The 19021-nt window shown below is 45.9% G+C and overlaps 1 protein-coding gene across 1 annotated transcript in view; it reads right to left on the minus strand.

Moving 5' to 3' along the window:
* adamts6 (ADAM metallopeptidase with thrombospondin type 1 motif, 6) overlaps window positions 1–19021 on the minus strand; it is a 362517-nt gene that overhangs the window by 41720 nt on the left and 301776 nt on the right. The window contains exons 18-19 of the mRNA XM_068034178.1: window positions 10241–10321; window positions 9090–9253 (exon numbers count right to left, since the gene is read on the minus strand). Of these exons, the coding sequence (XP_067890279.1) occupies window positions 9090–9253; window positions 10241–10321 (245 nt within the window). The remainder of the gene's footprint in view (window positions 1–9089; window positions 9254–10240; window positions 10322–19021) is intronic.

Consider the following 19021-nt stretch of genomic DNA (forward strand, 5'->3'; position numbering starts at 1 on the left):
ATATATTTCCATGGATGGATTTCAGCTCATGTAATTTTCAAAGGAGCCAGATGAGCAAATATTTTAATGAAGAAGGTATGTGTTCATGTTTGGCAAACATATTTTTGTTTGGAGAGGGAGTACAGCCAGAAGAGCTTTGTGTTCCCACAATGAGAGCATAAAAAATTGATACAATGATGCATTCTGACATGATTATTGTCATCACATTGTGTTCTTGTAAACAACAAAAAAATCCTTGGCAAATAGTGACACTGGTGTCCCTTTGAGTTATTAATATGGCAGGCTAGCATTCAAGAGGATGAGTGGCACATTCCATTGCCAGCTACAAGATACATTTGTGCCACTACAATATGGGAGACCGACTATTAGTAGTCCCGAGTACATCTTCTTCCTTCCCTCCGTAAATATGCCATTAATCACAGACTCTTCTGTTCCTGCAACTCATAACGGCAACTGCTACACCCTTCCAAGAGCAATGCCTGTATGCACAGCAAATACTGAATACCATTGCTGCTCAATTGAGTTCCATAGGGCCACTGGTGCCGGCGCGACGGAAGCCTCAAAGCAAAAAATGGCGTGGGCCACACCTACGGCCAAATATGACATGGGCTGCACTGTGCCCCAAGCTGGGAAGTGGGGTAGCATTCCAGCTGATTGACACATGTTTCTGAAACTTGGACTGTGCAGTTTCTTTGAATGCCTGTGCTAATCATTCACAGCTGAACATGCATTCAGCTGCACAAGGGAACCCCAAACAAGCATTATTTAAAGGGCCAGCCATCCAACTTGCAGGTGAAATGCTTTTGACTTATTTCTGCTATGGCAAAATTTGTAGAAGTACTGTAGCTTGTTTTTGAAAGTCTGTTGTGAGCTTGTATATCCACTCAGGGAGGGCAGAGGATTTGGTCACCCAAGTCTGCATGAGATATGGGGACTGCGGTTGCATTGCATCTGGGTCTGCAAGCTGGCCAACAAATGGAGCAGAGGCTGCAGAGAGTGGAAACCCTGCAAAGAGGGAGGAGGAGAAGTACTCTCCACAGATGTCCCTGCCCAGCGTGGGTTTTCCAAGAGCACTTCTCATACCTTCATCTGAACTAGGAATAACGCCTGAGGTATTTCAAGTTCACCAAGGAGGTGGTCACAGAATTGTGCCACCTCCATCAACACAACTTGGTGCCACCTCCATCAACACAACTTGGAGCTTCAGCCGTGAGGACGGCGCTGCCAGTGGCCATCAAGGTCACAGTGGCATTGAAGCTACAACACAGGACTACATGCTAAACAGCGGAAGCAGCAAGCAATGGACAGAGCTAAGTGATCCCACAATCAACGGATCCGATCAAAGCTCTGCAGTCCTGCCACATCCAGTTGTGAATGGTGGTTGACAATTAAACAATTAACCGGGGGAGGAGGCTCCACAAACATCCTCATATTCAATGATGGGGAAGCCCAGCATGTCAGTGCAAAAGACAAAGCTGAAGGATTTGCAACTACCTTCAGCCAGAAGTGCGGAGTAGATGATCCATCTCGGCCTCCCCCTGAAGTCCCAACATCACAGATCCTAGTCTTCAACCAATTTGATTCACTCCACATTATATCAAGAAATGGCTGAAGGCATTGGATACTGCAAAGGCTATGGGCCCGCACAAAATCCTGGCAGTAGTACTAAGGACTTGTGCTCCAGAACTAGCCATGGCCCTAGCCAAGATGTTCCAGTACAGCTACAACACTGGCATCTGCCCAACAATCTGGAAAATTATTCAATTATGTCCTGTACACAAAAAGCAGAACAAATCCAATCTGGTCAATTTCCACCCCATCGGACTACTGTCAATCATCAGCAAAATGACGGAAGGTGTCATCAACCAGTGCTATCAAATGACACTTACTCAGCAATAACCTGCTCACCAATGCTCAGTTTGGGTTCCATCAGGTTGCTCAACTCCTGACCTAGTTTCAGCCTTGATCCAAACATGGACAAAAGAGATGAACTCAAGAGGTGAGGTGAGAGTGACTGCCCTTGATATCAAGGCAGCATTTGACCGATGTGGCACCAAGGAGCCCTAGCAAAATTGAAGTCAATGGGAATTAGGGGAAAACTCTCCACTGGTTGGAGTCATACCTAGCACAAAGGAAGATGGTTGTGATTGTTGGAAGCCAATCAACTCAGTCCCAGGATATCACTGCAGGAGTCCCTCAAGGCAGTGTTCTAGGCCCAAACATCTTCAGCTGCTTCATCAATGACCTTCCTTCCATCATAAGGTCAGAAATGGGGATGCTGGTTGATGATTGCACAATGCTCAGCACCATTCATGACTCCTCAGATACTGAAGCAGCAAGACCTGGACAACATCCAGGCTTGGGCTGATATGTGGCATGAATGTTACTTGCCACTAAGTGCCAGGCAATGACCATCTCCAACAAGAGAGAATCAAACCATCCTCCCTTGACGTTCAATGGCATTACCATTGCTGAATCCCCAACTAGCAACATCCTGGGGGTTACCATTGACCAGAAACTTAAGTGGATCATAATTATTGTGGCTATAAGAGCAGGTCAGAGGCTAGGAATTCTGCGGCGAGTAACTCACCTCCCGTCTCCCCAAAGCCTGTCCACCATCCACAAAGTACAAGTTAGGAGTGTGATGGAATACTCTCCACTTGCCTGGATGAGTTCAGCTTCAACAAGAAGCTCGACAGCATCCAGGACAAAGCAGTCTGCTTGATCAGCACCCCATCCACCACCTCAAACATTCATTCCCTCTACCACCGGTGCACAGTGGCAGCAGTGTGTACCATCTACAAGAAGCACTGCAGCAACGCGCCAAGGGTCCTTCTGCAGCACCTTCAAAACCCATTACCTCTACCACCTAGAAGGACAAGGGTAGCAGACACATGGGAACACCACTACCTGCAGTTTCCACTCCAAGGCATACACCATCCTGACTTGGAAATATATTGCCATTCCTTCACTGTCGCTGGGTCAAAAGCCTGGAACTCCCTTCCTGACAGTACTGTAGGTATTGCTAAAAATCGAGACATGTTGTTGAAGCTTTTTGTCTTGCACTCATCATGACAATCCGCAAGAATGTTAATGTAAGGGAAAGCAACAACTTTATACTGTATGAGGAGAAAGTTCTGATTGGCTGGCAAGTGAACTCTGATTGGTAGGCGTTTCCATGGAGAATGCACCAGTTTATGGTGACTGACAGTTAACTGCCAAGCTTTGTTTAAAATTTAAACCCAGCAGCTTGACTCTGATTGGTCAAGGCATTGCCCTGAGGAATGAACCAGTGAATGGCTGTCACTTATTTTGTTTAGCTGAAACAGGCGCAATGTGTGTACATGTTCTTTCTGTCTGCAAAGAACAGGGCCCTGTGTATTAATATATGTAGCTTCCAGTACGCGCAAATGCGCCACACTGCGAGCCCGACTGACAATCTTAAATTGGTTGTCAGAATAATTCTTAGCACACTGAGAATTATTTAGCAAATGTTGTCCAATCACAGAATCACATCTAATGTTGGACACTGTGTTTTGAGTTTTGCAAGCACGGGTTGGTTGGGTACGGCCTATACCTTGCCTATTGCGAACAGCAGCAGGGACATGTTGCTTGATACAATCCGCAAGTCTTTGGGACATATGGCCTATATATCTAGCCTCACACTGGCATTGAAATTCATATCTCATATTACTCATTTGTGTGATAGGCAGAACATCTTTTTGGCTTGACGGCAGCATCCTGTTAATGGTGAACACCACACGTGTTTGTCCAAAAGACTGGCGGATCGTATCACACAACATGTCTCCGCTGCTGTTCACAATGGGCAAGGTACAGGCCGTACCCAACCAGCCCGTGCTTGCTAAATTCAAAACACAGTGTTCAACATTAGATGTGATTCTGTGATTGGACAACATTTGCCAAATAATCCTCAGTATGCAAAGAATGTCTCTATTTTCAGCAATACTCAAGTTCTGTACTACCAAATGACTATTAGTATTGTAGATGTATCTACACCAGATGAACTACAGCTGTTCAAGAAGGCAGCTCACTACTACCATCTCAAGAGCAATTAGGGATGGGCAACAAATGCTGGCCTTGCCAGCAATGCTCATATTCCACGACCGAATAAAAAAAAAATTAAACTTCTACGTGACCAAATATTTCCAGGCAGGAGCATGCAACATATTCAACATCTCCCAGTATACTGTCCATTCATACATCCGGGAGGCGACGGAGGGCCTATATACCAAGAGGAATGATTACATTGTGTTCTCTCTAAGCAGGGAGAGCAGGATATCCAGACACATGGCTCTGCCATGATAGTGGGATTCATAAGAACATAAGAAATAGGAGCAGGAGCAAACCATATGGCCCTCAAGCCTTCTCCGCCATTCAATACGACCATGGCTTATCTTCTATCTCAATTCCACGTTCCTGCTGCTCCCTATATCCCTTGATTCCCCAAGAGATCAAAAATCTATTGATCTCAGTCTTGACTTCTCGATGGTGCAGGGAGACATCGACTGCATGCATGTGACTCTGCGGGCTCCTCAGGTCAACAGGGAGAGGTATAGGCAACGGTTATTGATCCATTAAAGTGCGGTTGGTGCACAACGATGCACAGTACATCATGTCAGTGAATGTCCACTATCCTGGCAGGAGCCATGATGCCTTAATTCGGAGACAGTCTGCCATTCCCACCATTTTCGAGCCTCAGGTTACCCCATGTATCTGTGGCTAATGATCCGCCCTTTGCCATCAGTAGGACAGCGTGTGTATAATGAAAGCCACGGAGCCATCAGGGACATCATGAAACAGACCACTGCCATGTCAAAGCAATGTTTCTGCAGTTTGGACCGCTCAGGGGAGACCTCCAGTATACACTGAAATGCGTCTCCAAGTTTGTGGTGATCAACTGTGTCCTCCATAACATCACTATCATGATGGCACAGCCATTGCCACCAGGAATCTGGAGGCCAGTTCGGGAGGAAGAGAAGGCAGGGAGGAGGCATCCAGAACAACTTTGCTCAGAGCTGGACTGTCCGAGAGTGCCTGCTGAGACTCCGCCTCCCAGTGTACAACTTCCCTTCACCACCAGTTGGTTCCACTATTCCCTACCTTACCATCTATCTGGGATGCCACGTCACAGCATCCCTTGGCCAAGATCCTACAATAAAAACCACCACCAGTATCCTTTCCATAACATTTTTTTCCAAAATATATACTCATACAAATATCTCATAGTGCCCGTCTTGTAGGTGCCTTTCCCTGTCCTGGTGCTTCTACGCAGTGTTACCCCAGTGGTTGCAGCACGACTGGTGGAAGGCTGATGACTTTCACTGGGGAAGACTGCAGATGACCTTGGAGGACACCCTCAAGTAACTCTGGGCCTGAAGGGCCCGGCTTCAGACTGCATCACCTCAGCATGGGTGGTGGCAGTCTGGGCTGGTTAACTGCAAGGTAACAGTAAGGGCACTGGCAGAGTGGCAGCGGTGGGAGCATGAATGATGTCAATTTAGAGAGGTTCGTGCTCCACAGAGCTACTGCCACTGCCCTGGGCATCACCTCAGCAATCCTGTGGAGGACAGACTGCCAGATCGCTGTGAGAGTCTGCAAGTCCCTTTGAGCACTGAAATCCACAATAATGATGGCAGCAGTCTGAGCCTGCATAAAACAGAAAATATGAATCTCATGAACTCTGAATGAGTTTTCATTGTAGCATGGAGACGTTGTCTGGCTTTCGCAGTGCCACAGTGGTAGCTGAAAGAGCAGCCACCAGATGCTGCATCATGGCTGGGTCTGCAAGTGCTGGCCACCATTTCCACGCTGGAAAGGATGGGCTTCAAGATTTGCACAATGCCCTGTGCCATGTTGGAGCCAGACTCCTCCATGCTTCTTGACGGTGACAGGAGGCTGTCTGGCAGGCCTGCCAATGCCCCAAGTATCTCGGCATGCATCTTCAACAGTGTTCTTCTGTAGGCTGCCCTATCAAAGTCTTCATCTGAGTCCCTGTAGCAGAACTCGTCTGTAATCTCCAGGGGGCTGGCACATGAACTACCCTTTTCCCAGGCCTGGCTGCAGCCCACTTGTGCCGAGTGACTCACCACATGCAGATTCCAAATCTATACTAGCCTCTAAAGTTTGTGCAGTTCAAGTATGCCAGCATCTTTCCTTTGCCTGACTTTTCCACAGCTGTATTTGAGAAGTTGTGGAGGGGGATCCTATGCTCTTCAACTGATCTCAAAGACATTTTTGGGAAAAAGATTCTTGAGAGCTCGAAAACTTATGTTAGTGGTGATGATGATGATGATGTCTGACCTGTTAAACTACTGCAGGTCTTGAAATTCTGCATCAACATATTGGAAAGAATTTCAGGCCCTCCCTCTGCTGATTTTTTTTGGCACAACTGGAGTGATTGGGAAGGAATTAGATTAAGTATATATTCTGTTACATCCCCACGCAGTTTAACTCTCCTGATATTTCACTCCCATCTAAAATTACTATGAGTAATGGAGAGACCATTTAAAGATCAAAGCTTTCCAAAATACTTGAGGTTTTCTTTGAGAACATCTTGTGCCACTGTGGCGACCATTGGCAACATAACTCTTCAGCAGGCTATTCCATGTGATGAGGCTTCTCCATGTGATACTAATCAACTGGAGACTGGAAAGTCAGCCAAGAGCACATGACAGGGGAGTTCTCCCAGTGTCCTGGTCAACATTTATTTCTCAATCTACACCATTAAAACAGATTAACTGGTCATTGTTGCTGTTTTGGGACCTTGCTGTGGAGATATTGACTGCCACATTGCCTACAACAGTGACCACATTTCTAAATAAAAATGTTCAATTGGCTGTAAGGTGCTTAGGACATCTTAAGGTCATAAAAGATGCTTCATAAATGCAATTCTTTCTTTCTTTAACTTGTTTGTGCTGGAGGGAAGTCCCAAAAGACCAAAGATGCATCCGAATTCCGTAAAAGCTGAATATCTGATCCCTTATCTCCTGCATCCCAATAGGTGAGCTCTCAGTCAGTGACATTCCTCAAGCTTGCAGCTTGCTCACAATGTTGAGATTATAAGTTTTCTATACCGAGGTGATATATCACCTCTGGCAAGTGGGTGAACAGGACATGTGAACAGTTCCAAATTTTCAACTTTTCAAAAGGAATCCAAAATTTAACTACCCATAGAAACAACTTAAATTCAGTTAAAATATGGTGGGCAATTTTTATGTATTTCAGTGTTCACAAAAGTCAACCGTAAACCTACTCATGGCGTATTGCTCCACCGACTTTGCACCTATCTTGGCCACAAGTCGAATTTTTCCCCCATGATTACAAACAAATGCAGCATACTTAACACTTCTTACAGGAAAACAATTTCGCAGCATTGCACCAATTGTAAAAATAAAGACCTGCAATTGCGTTGAGAATAGCACCTAGTGCATCTTCTCAAAATAATAAAATGGGAGTTCCAGTCAATGTTAAATTGTGCTCTTTTGCTCGTAGTTCATCAATTCAGCAAATCTAGATCTAATGTGCTAATTATTGCCACATGATTGTCAAATTTCTGTTTGGTAATGCTCCTGTGAAGCTTTTTGGGACATTTTACTGTGTCAAAGGTGCTACATAAATGTAAATTGTGGTAGTTGCTGTATGATATAAAATATTTCTATTCCTGAACAATATTAGCCAGCATCTTAGTCAAGAGAAAAACTCAATTACAGAGTAGGACAATGAGAACCAATTAGTTTCCACGGCCGGAATTTTACCTTGGGTGGGAGGCCCTGCCCACCTGGCAAAAAGTCGGGGGTGAGCCCGGCTCCACTGGGCCTGGTGAGCCATGCCAGGATTTTACGCACCCCAGGTCCTTAATTGGATTTGGGCAGGACTTCCACCTCCTTGAGATAGGAAGTCCCGCCTCCAAGAGGTGCTGGCAAACCAGCGGGCTGGTAGCCCTTAGTCCCAGCAGTGCCACCAGGAGCGGTGGGCACTGCTGGGGCTGCACCCAGCATCGGCAACAAGAGGGACGCTAGCCCTGGAAACAAGGAGGATTTTGGGGCCTCGCGAGGGAGAATCAGCTGGGCCCTGGTGAGGCAAAGGGGGTAGGTTGTGGAGGGTGGGGGAGGTCTTGGAGGTCTTTATTTTAGTGGGGGCGGTTGGGGTTTTGGGGTTGCCGTCTGTGGGGTAGAGGGTGCCCGATCAGGAGGGCCCCCCACAGCCTGCAAGGAGGCCACCAGGTTTTACCTGGTGGCATTCTGGGGGCCTGGGGTACCTGCTGGACGCTGGTAAAATACCAGCAGCAGTGGGAGGAGGCCCATAAGTGGCAGTTAATTGGCTACTTAAGGGCCTTGATTGACCTGGGATGGACGGACTGTTTCTCGTCGCCACCAGCCCGGTAAAATTGCAGCAGGGGCAGGAAGGTGTTGGGAACAGCCCCCCCATCTTCCATTCATTTTAAAGCCACCAGCCCACTCCTATGGGAGTAGCGTAAAATTCTGGCCCACATCTGTGGAACAGGACTATTGTATTTAGTAAACACAAATGTCGTACGATTCTCTGATGGCTCGGCTGTCTGAGGCAGTCAGTATATCTTGCCTCAAGGATTCTCCCAACAGGCACCGAAACTTTGGCTGAAGATCGGCAGAAATGCCATTTACACAACGCATTCAGGATTTCTGCAGATTTTCTGGGGAGATCCCCTGAGAATATTCCTGACAAATGAGCAGATGAACCATATAAACCAAGTAGGCCCAGGTTTGATTCCGTCCCTGTGCTGCTAACTGATCTCAGTCAGGGTAGCAGCAGGGTTGCTACAATTTGCATTCGTGGTCCTGAGCTAGGGAGGGGAACATCTGCCAGAGTTCCAGTTCCTGTTTGAAAGTGGAACTGTGTCAGGCTTGGCTGTAATTGTTGCCTGCTGATGCTCACTTTCTAGGTTGGTATATAAAAAAGGAGAGCAAACAGCATATCAAACAAACTATAACAAGGAGTCAATACTTTTAAAAGTATGAGGAGAGGGTGAAAATAGACAGGAAAAGAAGGAAGATTATAAATTAATGCAGGTTTTTTTTTAGAGGAATTACCATGACAACTAGATTTTCTGTGGTAGGCCCTAATGCCTCCAGAGACTCTGGTTCATCTGCAGGTCTCCTATAATGGAAAGCTGTGCCAGCAACGTCAAATTTTCTTGGCCAGTCAATGGTCCAGGCACCATTTATGTAATATTCATCACCTTCAGATTTCAAAGCTATAAGTAAAAATGTTTCAAATTACACTTAAGACAAAACTTTAACAACTTAATAAACAAACAACAAAGCACTATTAAATTACATATATCTTGTATGTCATACAAAAGTGGAAAATTGCAACAACAGAAACTGCTGGAAATACTCAGCAAGTTAGGTAGCATCTATGGAGAGAGAAACAGAACTAAAGGACAGAATTTTTGTTTTGGCTTCGAGATCCTGATATCAGGACCATTTCCGTGCTCCAACCCTGCACGATGCGATTTTTGATTGACTGGCCAATCAGTGGCCAGGGTGTGTGCTCCCGAGACTGGACGGCCAATAGGGGGCCCTCCAGCCACAAGAGTTCCGCAGCCCCACTGTCAGAGGGGAGTGCTGCCGTTGTAGGTAAGAGGGAGGGCACCTCAAGATGGAGCCACCCTCTGACGACTTTTTAATAAAGATGAAATTTGTACTAACCACAGCTGCCTGACTGCTACTTTTGAGGGGATCATCTCACAGATACAGCTATTGGGGTGGGGGTGGTTAAAAAAGTTATCTGGAGCTCTGGCCCCCTGGTATGCCACCAGCAGGCCGTTTCCATACATCACCCGGGATTCGGCTGCTGTGGGGAGCCCAACTGCCGACTGGAAAATTCCAGTCAATTGGCTACCCAACACTTGCTTTCCAGTGCCAATTTTCCAGCCCTTCCCCCTCTGGTCCCACCTCCGATGCAAATCAACAAATTCTGCCCAATGATGCTGTCTGACCTGCTGAATATTTCCAGTGTTTTCTATTTTTATTTCTGATTTCCAGCATCTCCAGTATTTTGCTTTTGCCTTACTGCTTAAGAATTCCTTCAGCAGAACAACTTACACTCTTCTTAAAAATTGATAGTTTGTTTAAAATGATAAGACATGCATCCAATTTTAATCCTTGCAAAGAAAGAAAGCAAATAGGTTAAGCAAACAACCCATCTCCATACATATACTTTATCACCAAAAACTCACCAATGTAGTTTTTTGACATTGCCAGTTCCCGTATTTCAATATGAACTGATCCTCTTGGAATCTGGACTACTTCCATGTAACCTGAAAGCACAAAGTTTAGAACATAAATGATTTTATTTAGATAGAAAGACTGAAAGTAACCAATTGTTTTTATCCTACTTATTTTTTAAAAATCAACCTTTATTGGTTTAGTCATGGCTCAGATTTCACAGTTGTAATGATGGTGAAATTGTTCACCATCACTACAACTGTGAAACAGGCAGTAACTTTTGCCAACTGCACATACACGGTGAAACATGGAAATCCAGAAGCTGATGTCAGTGATTCCTTGGTACTCCTCAGGATGGAAAACTTTTGAAATCTCTTGATTTGATGAGAATTTCCATTTTTATGCTATTAGTTCTGCTGTAAATCCCTTGGAAAGATCTGCCTATCAGTTGCAGGCACCAAATGGGTATCCTGCTGTTGCTCACTAGTCAGGGATGGCAATTAATTGGCCAGCTGCTATGGCGTGCGGGCAAGCAGGTGGGTTGGGTTGAGGTGATCTCCAGTAGCAGGGCTGGAGTTTTTTTGTAAATTAAAAATTGAATACTTCCTGAGCTTCTTTTGAGCAGCCCCCAGTAATTCTGCTAATGTTTGATGGTTTGTCTACTTAACACCTGATGCAACTAGGTGGAAAATGTGCAACGTAAGCTCCACCCGTATATACCTGAATTTCACGTTCAGGATCCTACAACCAACGCAGGACCTTGATTTGCTATTTAAAGAGCCGAACACCGGTTTGAAGGTGGGCACCCTGGATGACTAAACGTTACCCAAGCAATGTGACATACTCTGCATTTCAGGCACAGTTCAGTACAGCAGAACACGACTCACAATTCAGGGGGTTTTACAAATGGGAACACAGGCAGCTGCGTGTTGAATTTTTTGCCAATTTGTCTTCATTCCAACCTCAAAAAAACATCTATCATAGCAGTGCAATTTGTTTTCCTTTGCCCAGATCAGTCACCCTTGTGACCTCTGAATGACAAAACCAATTTTGTGCCAGAGACAAGTTATAGTTGTACTGTGACTCATAACTCACTAGAAACTGAGCCAAGGTTGCCGAAACCTATTTTTAACTAATAATTAATATCTGCTAAATCTACAATATTTTTGAACAGCACCAGGGCAGTTATTATGCAAACTTTGCATAGATGTATGGGATTCAGACAACTAAGTACTTCCTAAAGCTGAGCTTTACAAGTTTATTTAGGTCTCAGTTTGTCTATATTATCTGTGTCTTGCTTAATGGTTTCTTGATAAACCTAACTGACATGGAAACTTTTTGTGCAGCTTACATTTTCTAGACACAATATTCATGAGCAGACAAAGTGATCAACTTGTTCCAGGTTTCATCCTTAATCCTGATCATTAAGAAAATTGTACCGGATGCTACTATTTCTGTGTACTTTTTTGGTATTAATTTCACAAGTTGCACAGTTTTGCTTTCTGGATGACTAAAGGACCTCAGCTGTATCTGCTGGAAGTGCAAAGCTGTTTGCATACCTCAGATTATTAGTCACTTAGCCAACAAGTTTTACCCCCCGACCCCCACCCCCACCCCCCCCCCCCACCCACCCCCCATCAGTCATTTCTAGTGCTTGTCTTAGAACAAGTTGAACAGGACTGGGTAGATTATGTAGCCCTATCTCAATCCTTCTAAATCACCAACTGTTCCATCTATTATCTGCTTTGACTGCACATTTTTCTTGGTACAGAGCGAAGGATGCAAAGTACTGAATGCATAAGATGGAAAGCACAGCTGTTGGTGTAAGCACATAATCTATGCGGGCAATGCAGTGAAGCACTGAATGCTGTATTATTTGTAGCACTATCCTTTAGATGAACTATCAGGGCCAATTTCCTGACAGCAGGGAAGTCATCCTTAGAATATGGGGAGGTGGTGGTGCAGTGGTAATATCACTGAACTAGAAATCCAAAGGCCTAGACTAATGCCCTAGGGCCATGGGTTCAAACCCCACCATGGCAGCTGGTGGAATTTAAATCCAGTTAATTAATAAACTCAATTTAGTCTCAGTAATGGTGCCTTGAAACTATCACAACTATCATAAAAACCCATCTATATTCTGGTACGACCAGGTGAGGCAAGGGGTCTCAGGCTTCCCTTTCACTCCTTCTCTGATTTGACTGCTACAGGATTTATCTTTTTTAGCACAGCGATTTAACTTACCACCTCAGTGAGCACTTGCTCCTGTTCCTCTAATATAATTACAAATGAACCAATCAGACTGTTTTTTTTGAGTTTATACAAGACAGGTGTAAGTTTATTAACTTTATCACTCTAAAGTGGTTAAAATTACTAAAATACACGACACATCCATGCTCACTTTCACGAGAGGTACACACACATGCAAACAAATAGATTACAGAGGGAGAAAAACGGAGTTGGGAAGTTGGAGAAGAGGTCCGTAATAAATGGAATTTAAATACTGAGTCTCGGAGGAAACCCACGCAGGTCACAGGGAGAACTTGCAAACTCCACATTGGCAGTACCCAGACCAGAACCTGGGTTGCTGGAGCTGTGATGCTAACCACTGTGCCACTGTGCCGCCCTTCATTAAGTTTTTTTAGTATCTTGGTGCACGACAGTTCAACAATTATCACTGACCTCTGGGTGGGCAAGGGCCAAAATTCTGCGATAATCACAATAAAGACTTAACAATGGCAGTAGTCAACTGTCAATGAGATGCAGGGATACACTGTAATACAGAGGAGCAGCGCAACCTTATGATGCACAAGGCACCTGGCAGATACACATACTGAATGCTGAGCAGCCTGGTGCCTCCAGAAGGACCCTTCCTGCACCTGAACCACCCATTCTGTCATGGAAACTTATTTACTCAAACAACAACTCAGATACACCCATTCAGGGTGACAAAGAGCAGATATTACTCGGTGGATTATAAAGCAGTAATGAGCAGGAAGAGCTGGTATGCACATTTTAGGAGATATCTCTCTCTTCCCAGAGGTGATATAAACAGGAGCATTTGGCTGAGGATTCCAATACCAAGATCTGAGAGACCTGGGCTGCTACTGAGCAATGACTGAGGAACATTAGCCTCACAGGCAGATGGTTGAGACAGTCTCTTCTCTCATTGTGCTGATGACGGGACAATTGAAAGAGTCCAGTACCTGCATCTATAATGCAATGAAGGGGGCAAGACATGAAGTGAGGAAGACTCCAGTGCCTGGCAGTCCAGGAGATCAATGTCTCCGCCAGCCAGAGATTAGAAGCAGGGTACAAGAGCTGTTGGCACATCTGCACTGGCAACAGTTACTGCTTCCATAGGTGGAGTCTTATAAAGTAGCTTTGAATGCTCACAAATGGTAGTTTCAACATAGTGGATATGACTCCTGATAAAAATCCATGTTCCAGAATCATGTCCTTGTGTACTTAGTGTTGTGCATTGAACAATTCCCTCCCCACTGTCTCTGTGTTCATTTGATTCAGGTGGGTACACTCCCAGCTGGATGATCTGGCCACAGAGAGATCACAAGAAGGAAGTCACGGCAGAAATCGAGGTGACCAGTTCTGGTGTGGAGTTTCAGCTGTGATGCCCTGCCCTACTTCCTTGCCAGACCGCCAGCCAGAAGTGGGTGGTTTCCAGAAGAAATGTCCAGGTCTTCATGTCAGAGGATGTGTGAACAGTCTGCTGCTCAGACCTCACCTTGACTCACTGAGAACCAAGGAAGCTAATGGCATGCAGTGGCCAGTGCAGAGAAAAGCCACAAGGAGAATCACTGGTGTAGGTGAAAACAACATAGATTCAAGTGCAGGAATGATATCAAAAAAGTTATTTTTCACACAAAGAGGGATCAACACTTAGTTCAAGGCAATGAAAATGGCCCTGCTCATCTACAGTTATCTTGTGATCTCTTTTTGAACAAAGATAGGAAGGAACAATGAGAGGAGGATAAACAGCATTCATAGATACACATAACCCAACTAGCAGAGCAGCTGTAAGAGTGAAGAGGAGGCATTGTGCAGTTTGTATTGCCTGAAATTCCCAACCTCTATCACGTGTATTCCAAAATACGCTACGGTAGAAATTTGTCTAGGGCAGTGGTGAAAAACGGGCAGTATCAGATCAACCCCCTGTTATACACAGCCCCTGATATTCAGTTTCATTGACTGTGACACCAGCCGAGAAGAATTTCTACCAAACTGTATGTTATCTGCAGCTATGGAGTAGAAGGAATGGCACCATCCATTGGACCCATACCTATCTGCCATCATTCCCGCAACTCAGTGCCTGAACCTCTCCAATCAGATTTCGACCCTAAACAAAGTCAAAAGTGATATTCTCTGAGACTTTGGCCATAGGTTGCTAGCCCTCCTCCAGAAAATCTCCTGCAATAGCTTTGCTTCTTACCATTTCCTTTGGAATCCCCATGGATCTAACTTTGGCTCCATCCTATTTAACATCTACATGCTGCCACCTGGCAAAATCATACAAAGACATAGGCCAGGATTTTATGCTGGCAACAGGCGCCTCATGTCCGGAAAAAGCAATGGCAAAAACTCCATGTTGCCTCTTTGGAAAACCCGCCAAATCTAGTGCTAATCAGGCACTTAAGTGGACAGCAGTGGGCCTTCCATGGGATCAAGGACCCTGGCGCCAGAAGTCCTGCCCTCGGAAAGCTGCCAGCCAATCAGAGGGCTGCAGCTCTTCCACTGAGCAGCGCCACCATGGAGATGATGGCTGCTAATAGAGGAGCACCTATCTGAGGCCCAGGAGCATTGCTGGGCCCAGGCCACAGATAGGTCAGGATGGGAGGGGTCTTGTGGAATGGGGGAGGGGGATGTAGGGTGGTCAGTAGCAAGGCCAAGGGGATGGCTCTCAGTGAGTCCCCTTTTCCCAATGCTGGGTCCCTCGTTCAGATACTAATTGTCTTTTAACGAGGGACCCTGCCCCCCGCCACCGGAGCCAGGAAGCAGCCCGCGTGTTATTTCATGCTGTGATTCCTGCGACAAGACAGCCTGCTGCACAGCTAATCGTGGTGGCAGGATGAGGCCCTTAATTGGGGATTAATTGCCCAGTTAAGGGCCTCAATTGGTTGTGGGGCAGGAAGGCCATTCACAGGCTTTCCCACCCCGGACTAAACTTTGGCAGAGGCAGGAAGGTGGTGGGAACCACTCCCCGCCACCATCCCACCCAATTATATGCTTACCCTGCCTCCAAACTTGCCGGGGGGGGGGGGGGGGGTGGTGGGGTGGTGGGGGGGAGAGCATAAAATTCCCCCCACAATGTCTGGTTATTATGTGCACTGAGGAGACTCAGCAATACCTCACCATGCTTGGTGTTGTCAGACTGCTTATCTAACAACCAGTCTTAAATTAACTACAAATTGTTCCAAAGAAACATTGGGAAGACCAAAGACATTAGGTGCAAAGTTCAGATGCACTGCGTCCATTTTATGGGTACTACAAATGTCCTCAAAGTTCAAAATGGCTTCTGCAGACATCTGGTGCATGTCATGCTGGATGCCATTTTGGTGAGGGTATTAGCACATGCGCAGTAAGTGTCTGCCAGAATTATGCAGTGTAGGTGATCATGGCATCAATCAGCATGTAATACTGATTTGATGCTACTGCTGCCATTTTGAAGCTTAAAACTCCAGCTAAAGCCCTCTCTCAATCACACACAGTAGCGGAACACATGTTCAGCAGCAAGAAGGATTCCCCACCACCACCCCACAGCTTTATTCAAAGGGATCCTCAACTACTTTCAGATTTGTTACTACTGACTTCCACTGGCTATGATTGAACAAGTGTTTGGTGCTTTTTAGAGTTCTTTAAAGTTACTAAAGTCTGCAGAGAATGATGAGACAGGTGCTGAAGGTGTTTGTCCTAACTTGAAGGCATCTGCACCAACCAGTTGCTCCTAGACATAGGTGCAGTAGTAGGCATTCCCTTTTGAATACACCATTACTTGCAGAATGACCAGAGGGCAAACTGCTGGAAGGGGAGGGTTGAGGGGAAGGGCTCTCAGCAGGAGGCCATATGCACCCAGGGTATTCAGGGAGCAATTCTCCTATCTAAACCTCAGTGAGGAATAGCGTGAGAGATGTCCACACTTTAGTAACAATGACCTCACTGAAATCTGCCACCTGTTGCAATCACAGCTGGAATCTCACAGCAGAGCAAGGACTGCATTGCCAGTGGCCGTGAAGGTGACTGTGGCAATGAACTTTTATATGTTGGGCTCCTTCCAGGCTGGTGCTGGAGATATTTGCAATATCTCATCGTTTGCCATCCACTCTTGTGTAAGGGAAGTCACTGACACTCTCTATTCAGTAGGAGCTGACTACATTTCATTCTCTTTTGCCAGAGAGCAGCAGACAGAGCAAGCAGGTGGCTTTGCTAGGATTGCAGCCTTCCCAATGGTGCACGGTGTCATTGACTATACATACATCACTTTGCAGGCACTGCATGTGAACTTTGAGGTGTACCACAACCGAAGGGGATTCCACTTCTTCAACGTCCAGCTGGTGTGTGACCATACAGAGAGAATCATGCAAAACAATAACCTGTATCCCTGCAGCAGTCATGATTCCTTCACTCTGTGGCAGTCTGCTGTGCCATCTGCATTTCAGCCATGATGACAAACCAAAGCGTGGTTACTGGATGCCAATGGCTATCCTTTATAACATGGCTCATGAATCTGTTGCACAACCCATGCACATGTAGGCGAAATGTGATAGAGCAGACAACTGGAGTGTGGAAACAACGCTTTTCCTGCCTGGACTGCTCTGGAGGGGTCCTGCAATGCTCAGCAGAGTAGGTGTCAAGATTTGTGGTGACCTGCTGCATGCTGCAAACCTCGTGATCATGAGTGCACAGCCCTTACCGCCAGCTATGTGGCGAGGAATAGGAGGAGGAGGGGTAGAGGAAGATGAATGGGGAGATGAGGTGATGCATTTTGGGAGGACGAACAGGGCAAAGGAATATACAATGGATGGTAGGACCCTAGGAAGTACAGAGGGTCAGAGGGACCTTGGTGTATTTGACTATAGTTCACTGAAGGCAGCAGCACAGGTAGATAAGGTGGTTAGGAAAACATATGAGATACTTGCCTTTATTAGCCGAGACATAGAATATAAGACAGGGAGGTTATGATGGAGCTTTATAAAACGCCAGTTAGGCCACAGCCGGAGAACTGTGTACAGTTCTGGTCACCACACTATAGGAAGGATGTGATTGCACTGGAGACGGGGCAGAGGAGATTCACCAGGATGTTGCCTGGGCTGGAGCATTTCACCTATGAAAAGAGACTAGATAGAATAGGGTTGTTTTCCTTAGAGCAGAGAAGGCTGAGAGGGGACCTGATTGAGGTATACAAAATTATGAGGGGCAGAGACAGGGTAGATAGGAAGAAATGTTTTCCCTTAGCGGAGGTTTAGAGGGGATTTGAGGAAAACAAATTTTACCCAAAGGGTTGGTTTGATTTTGGAACACACCACCTGAAGGGGTGGTAGAGGCAGGAACCCTCACAACACTTAAGAAGTATTTAGATGAGCACTTGAAACGCCATCGCATACAAGGCTATGGGCCAAGTGCTGGAAAATGGGATTAGAATAGATAGATGGCTTGATGGCCGGCACAGACACGATGGGCCGAAGGGCCTGTTTCTGTGCTGGAGAACTCTATGACTCTATAACCTAGACAGCCCCTTTCTGATCTTGCTTTCTGTGAACAACTCATCTGACTGCGATACCAATAAACACAGCCCCAATTCCCCATTCGCCAACAGTCCCACACCTTGGGCTGAATTTTACAGACCCCCTGACGTTGGGGGTTGTAGCGGGGCATGGGGGGGGGGGGGGTGGGTGGAAAGTGCCTCCGGGAGAGGGCTGCCTCGAAGCTGGGAAGGCACAGCCCGATATTGCCGGTGGCGACGATTCCTCGTGGCGGCCCCCCACCCCCTGCTTGGCGACGGGACTGTCATTTCAATATTTAAATTAATTAAAATCAATGAATTAATGAGACCTACGTTCCCATGTCTGTCCCTGTGCGATCTTCGTGCTACTGGCCGGCACTCCTCTGCCTTCAGATCCCCGTCCAGGAAACCGAGGTGGAACACTGGTGGGGAGGGGTGGAGGAGGTAAGTTTCTTAGTGTGGCGAGGGGTGTGGTGAGGGGGGGAAACAGGGTCAAAGTAATATCATTGGTGTTGGGGATAGTGGGAAGGATTATAGTTTAAAGTTTATGTACTTTGTGTGGGGGAGGAAGATCAGGTGGACAAGGTAAGTGTTTGGAGGGGGAAGGGCAAGTAATTAATTTAATTGTTATCGGGGATGGGTGAGGGGCAAAATAAATATATTAAATTTTTTTATTAAATGTCTCTTAAATATTTAAATGGAATGGTAGGTCTCGAAGCCATTTATAAATGGCGTCAGCTGCCTGTATACAGGCAGACATCCGGGGACGGACAACCCGCCTCCTCCATGTCATCAGAAATAAATTAATAAATAAATTTCAGCCTCTTATCTTCCCTCTGAAACTGATCATCACAGTGTCTGCTTGGTCACAATACAAAAATAAAAGCCACCACAAAATAAACATTCCAAAACAAACTTGTAAATCAAAGTTTGCCATTTTGCATAGAAAAGTCAACGAATCACCCTTGTGCATTTCATTTAATGTCTGTCTTTCGTGTGCCTTCGTCTGGCCTACTGCTCCAACGCAGTGCTACCCCAGTGGCTGCAGCATGGATGG

This window comes from Heterodontus francisci, chromosome 1 (genome assembly GCF_036365525.1).
Source record: "Heterodontus francisci isolate sHetFra1 chromosome 1, sHetFra1.hap1, whole genome shotgun sequence".
Classification (NCBI taxonomy): domain Eukaryota; kingdom Metazoa; phylum Chordata; class Chondrichthyes; order Heterodontiformes; family Heterodontidae; genus Heterodontus; species Heterodontus francisci.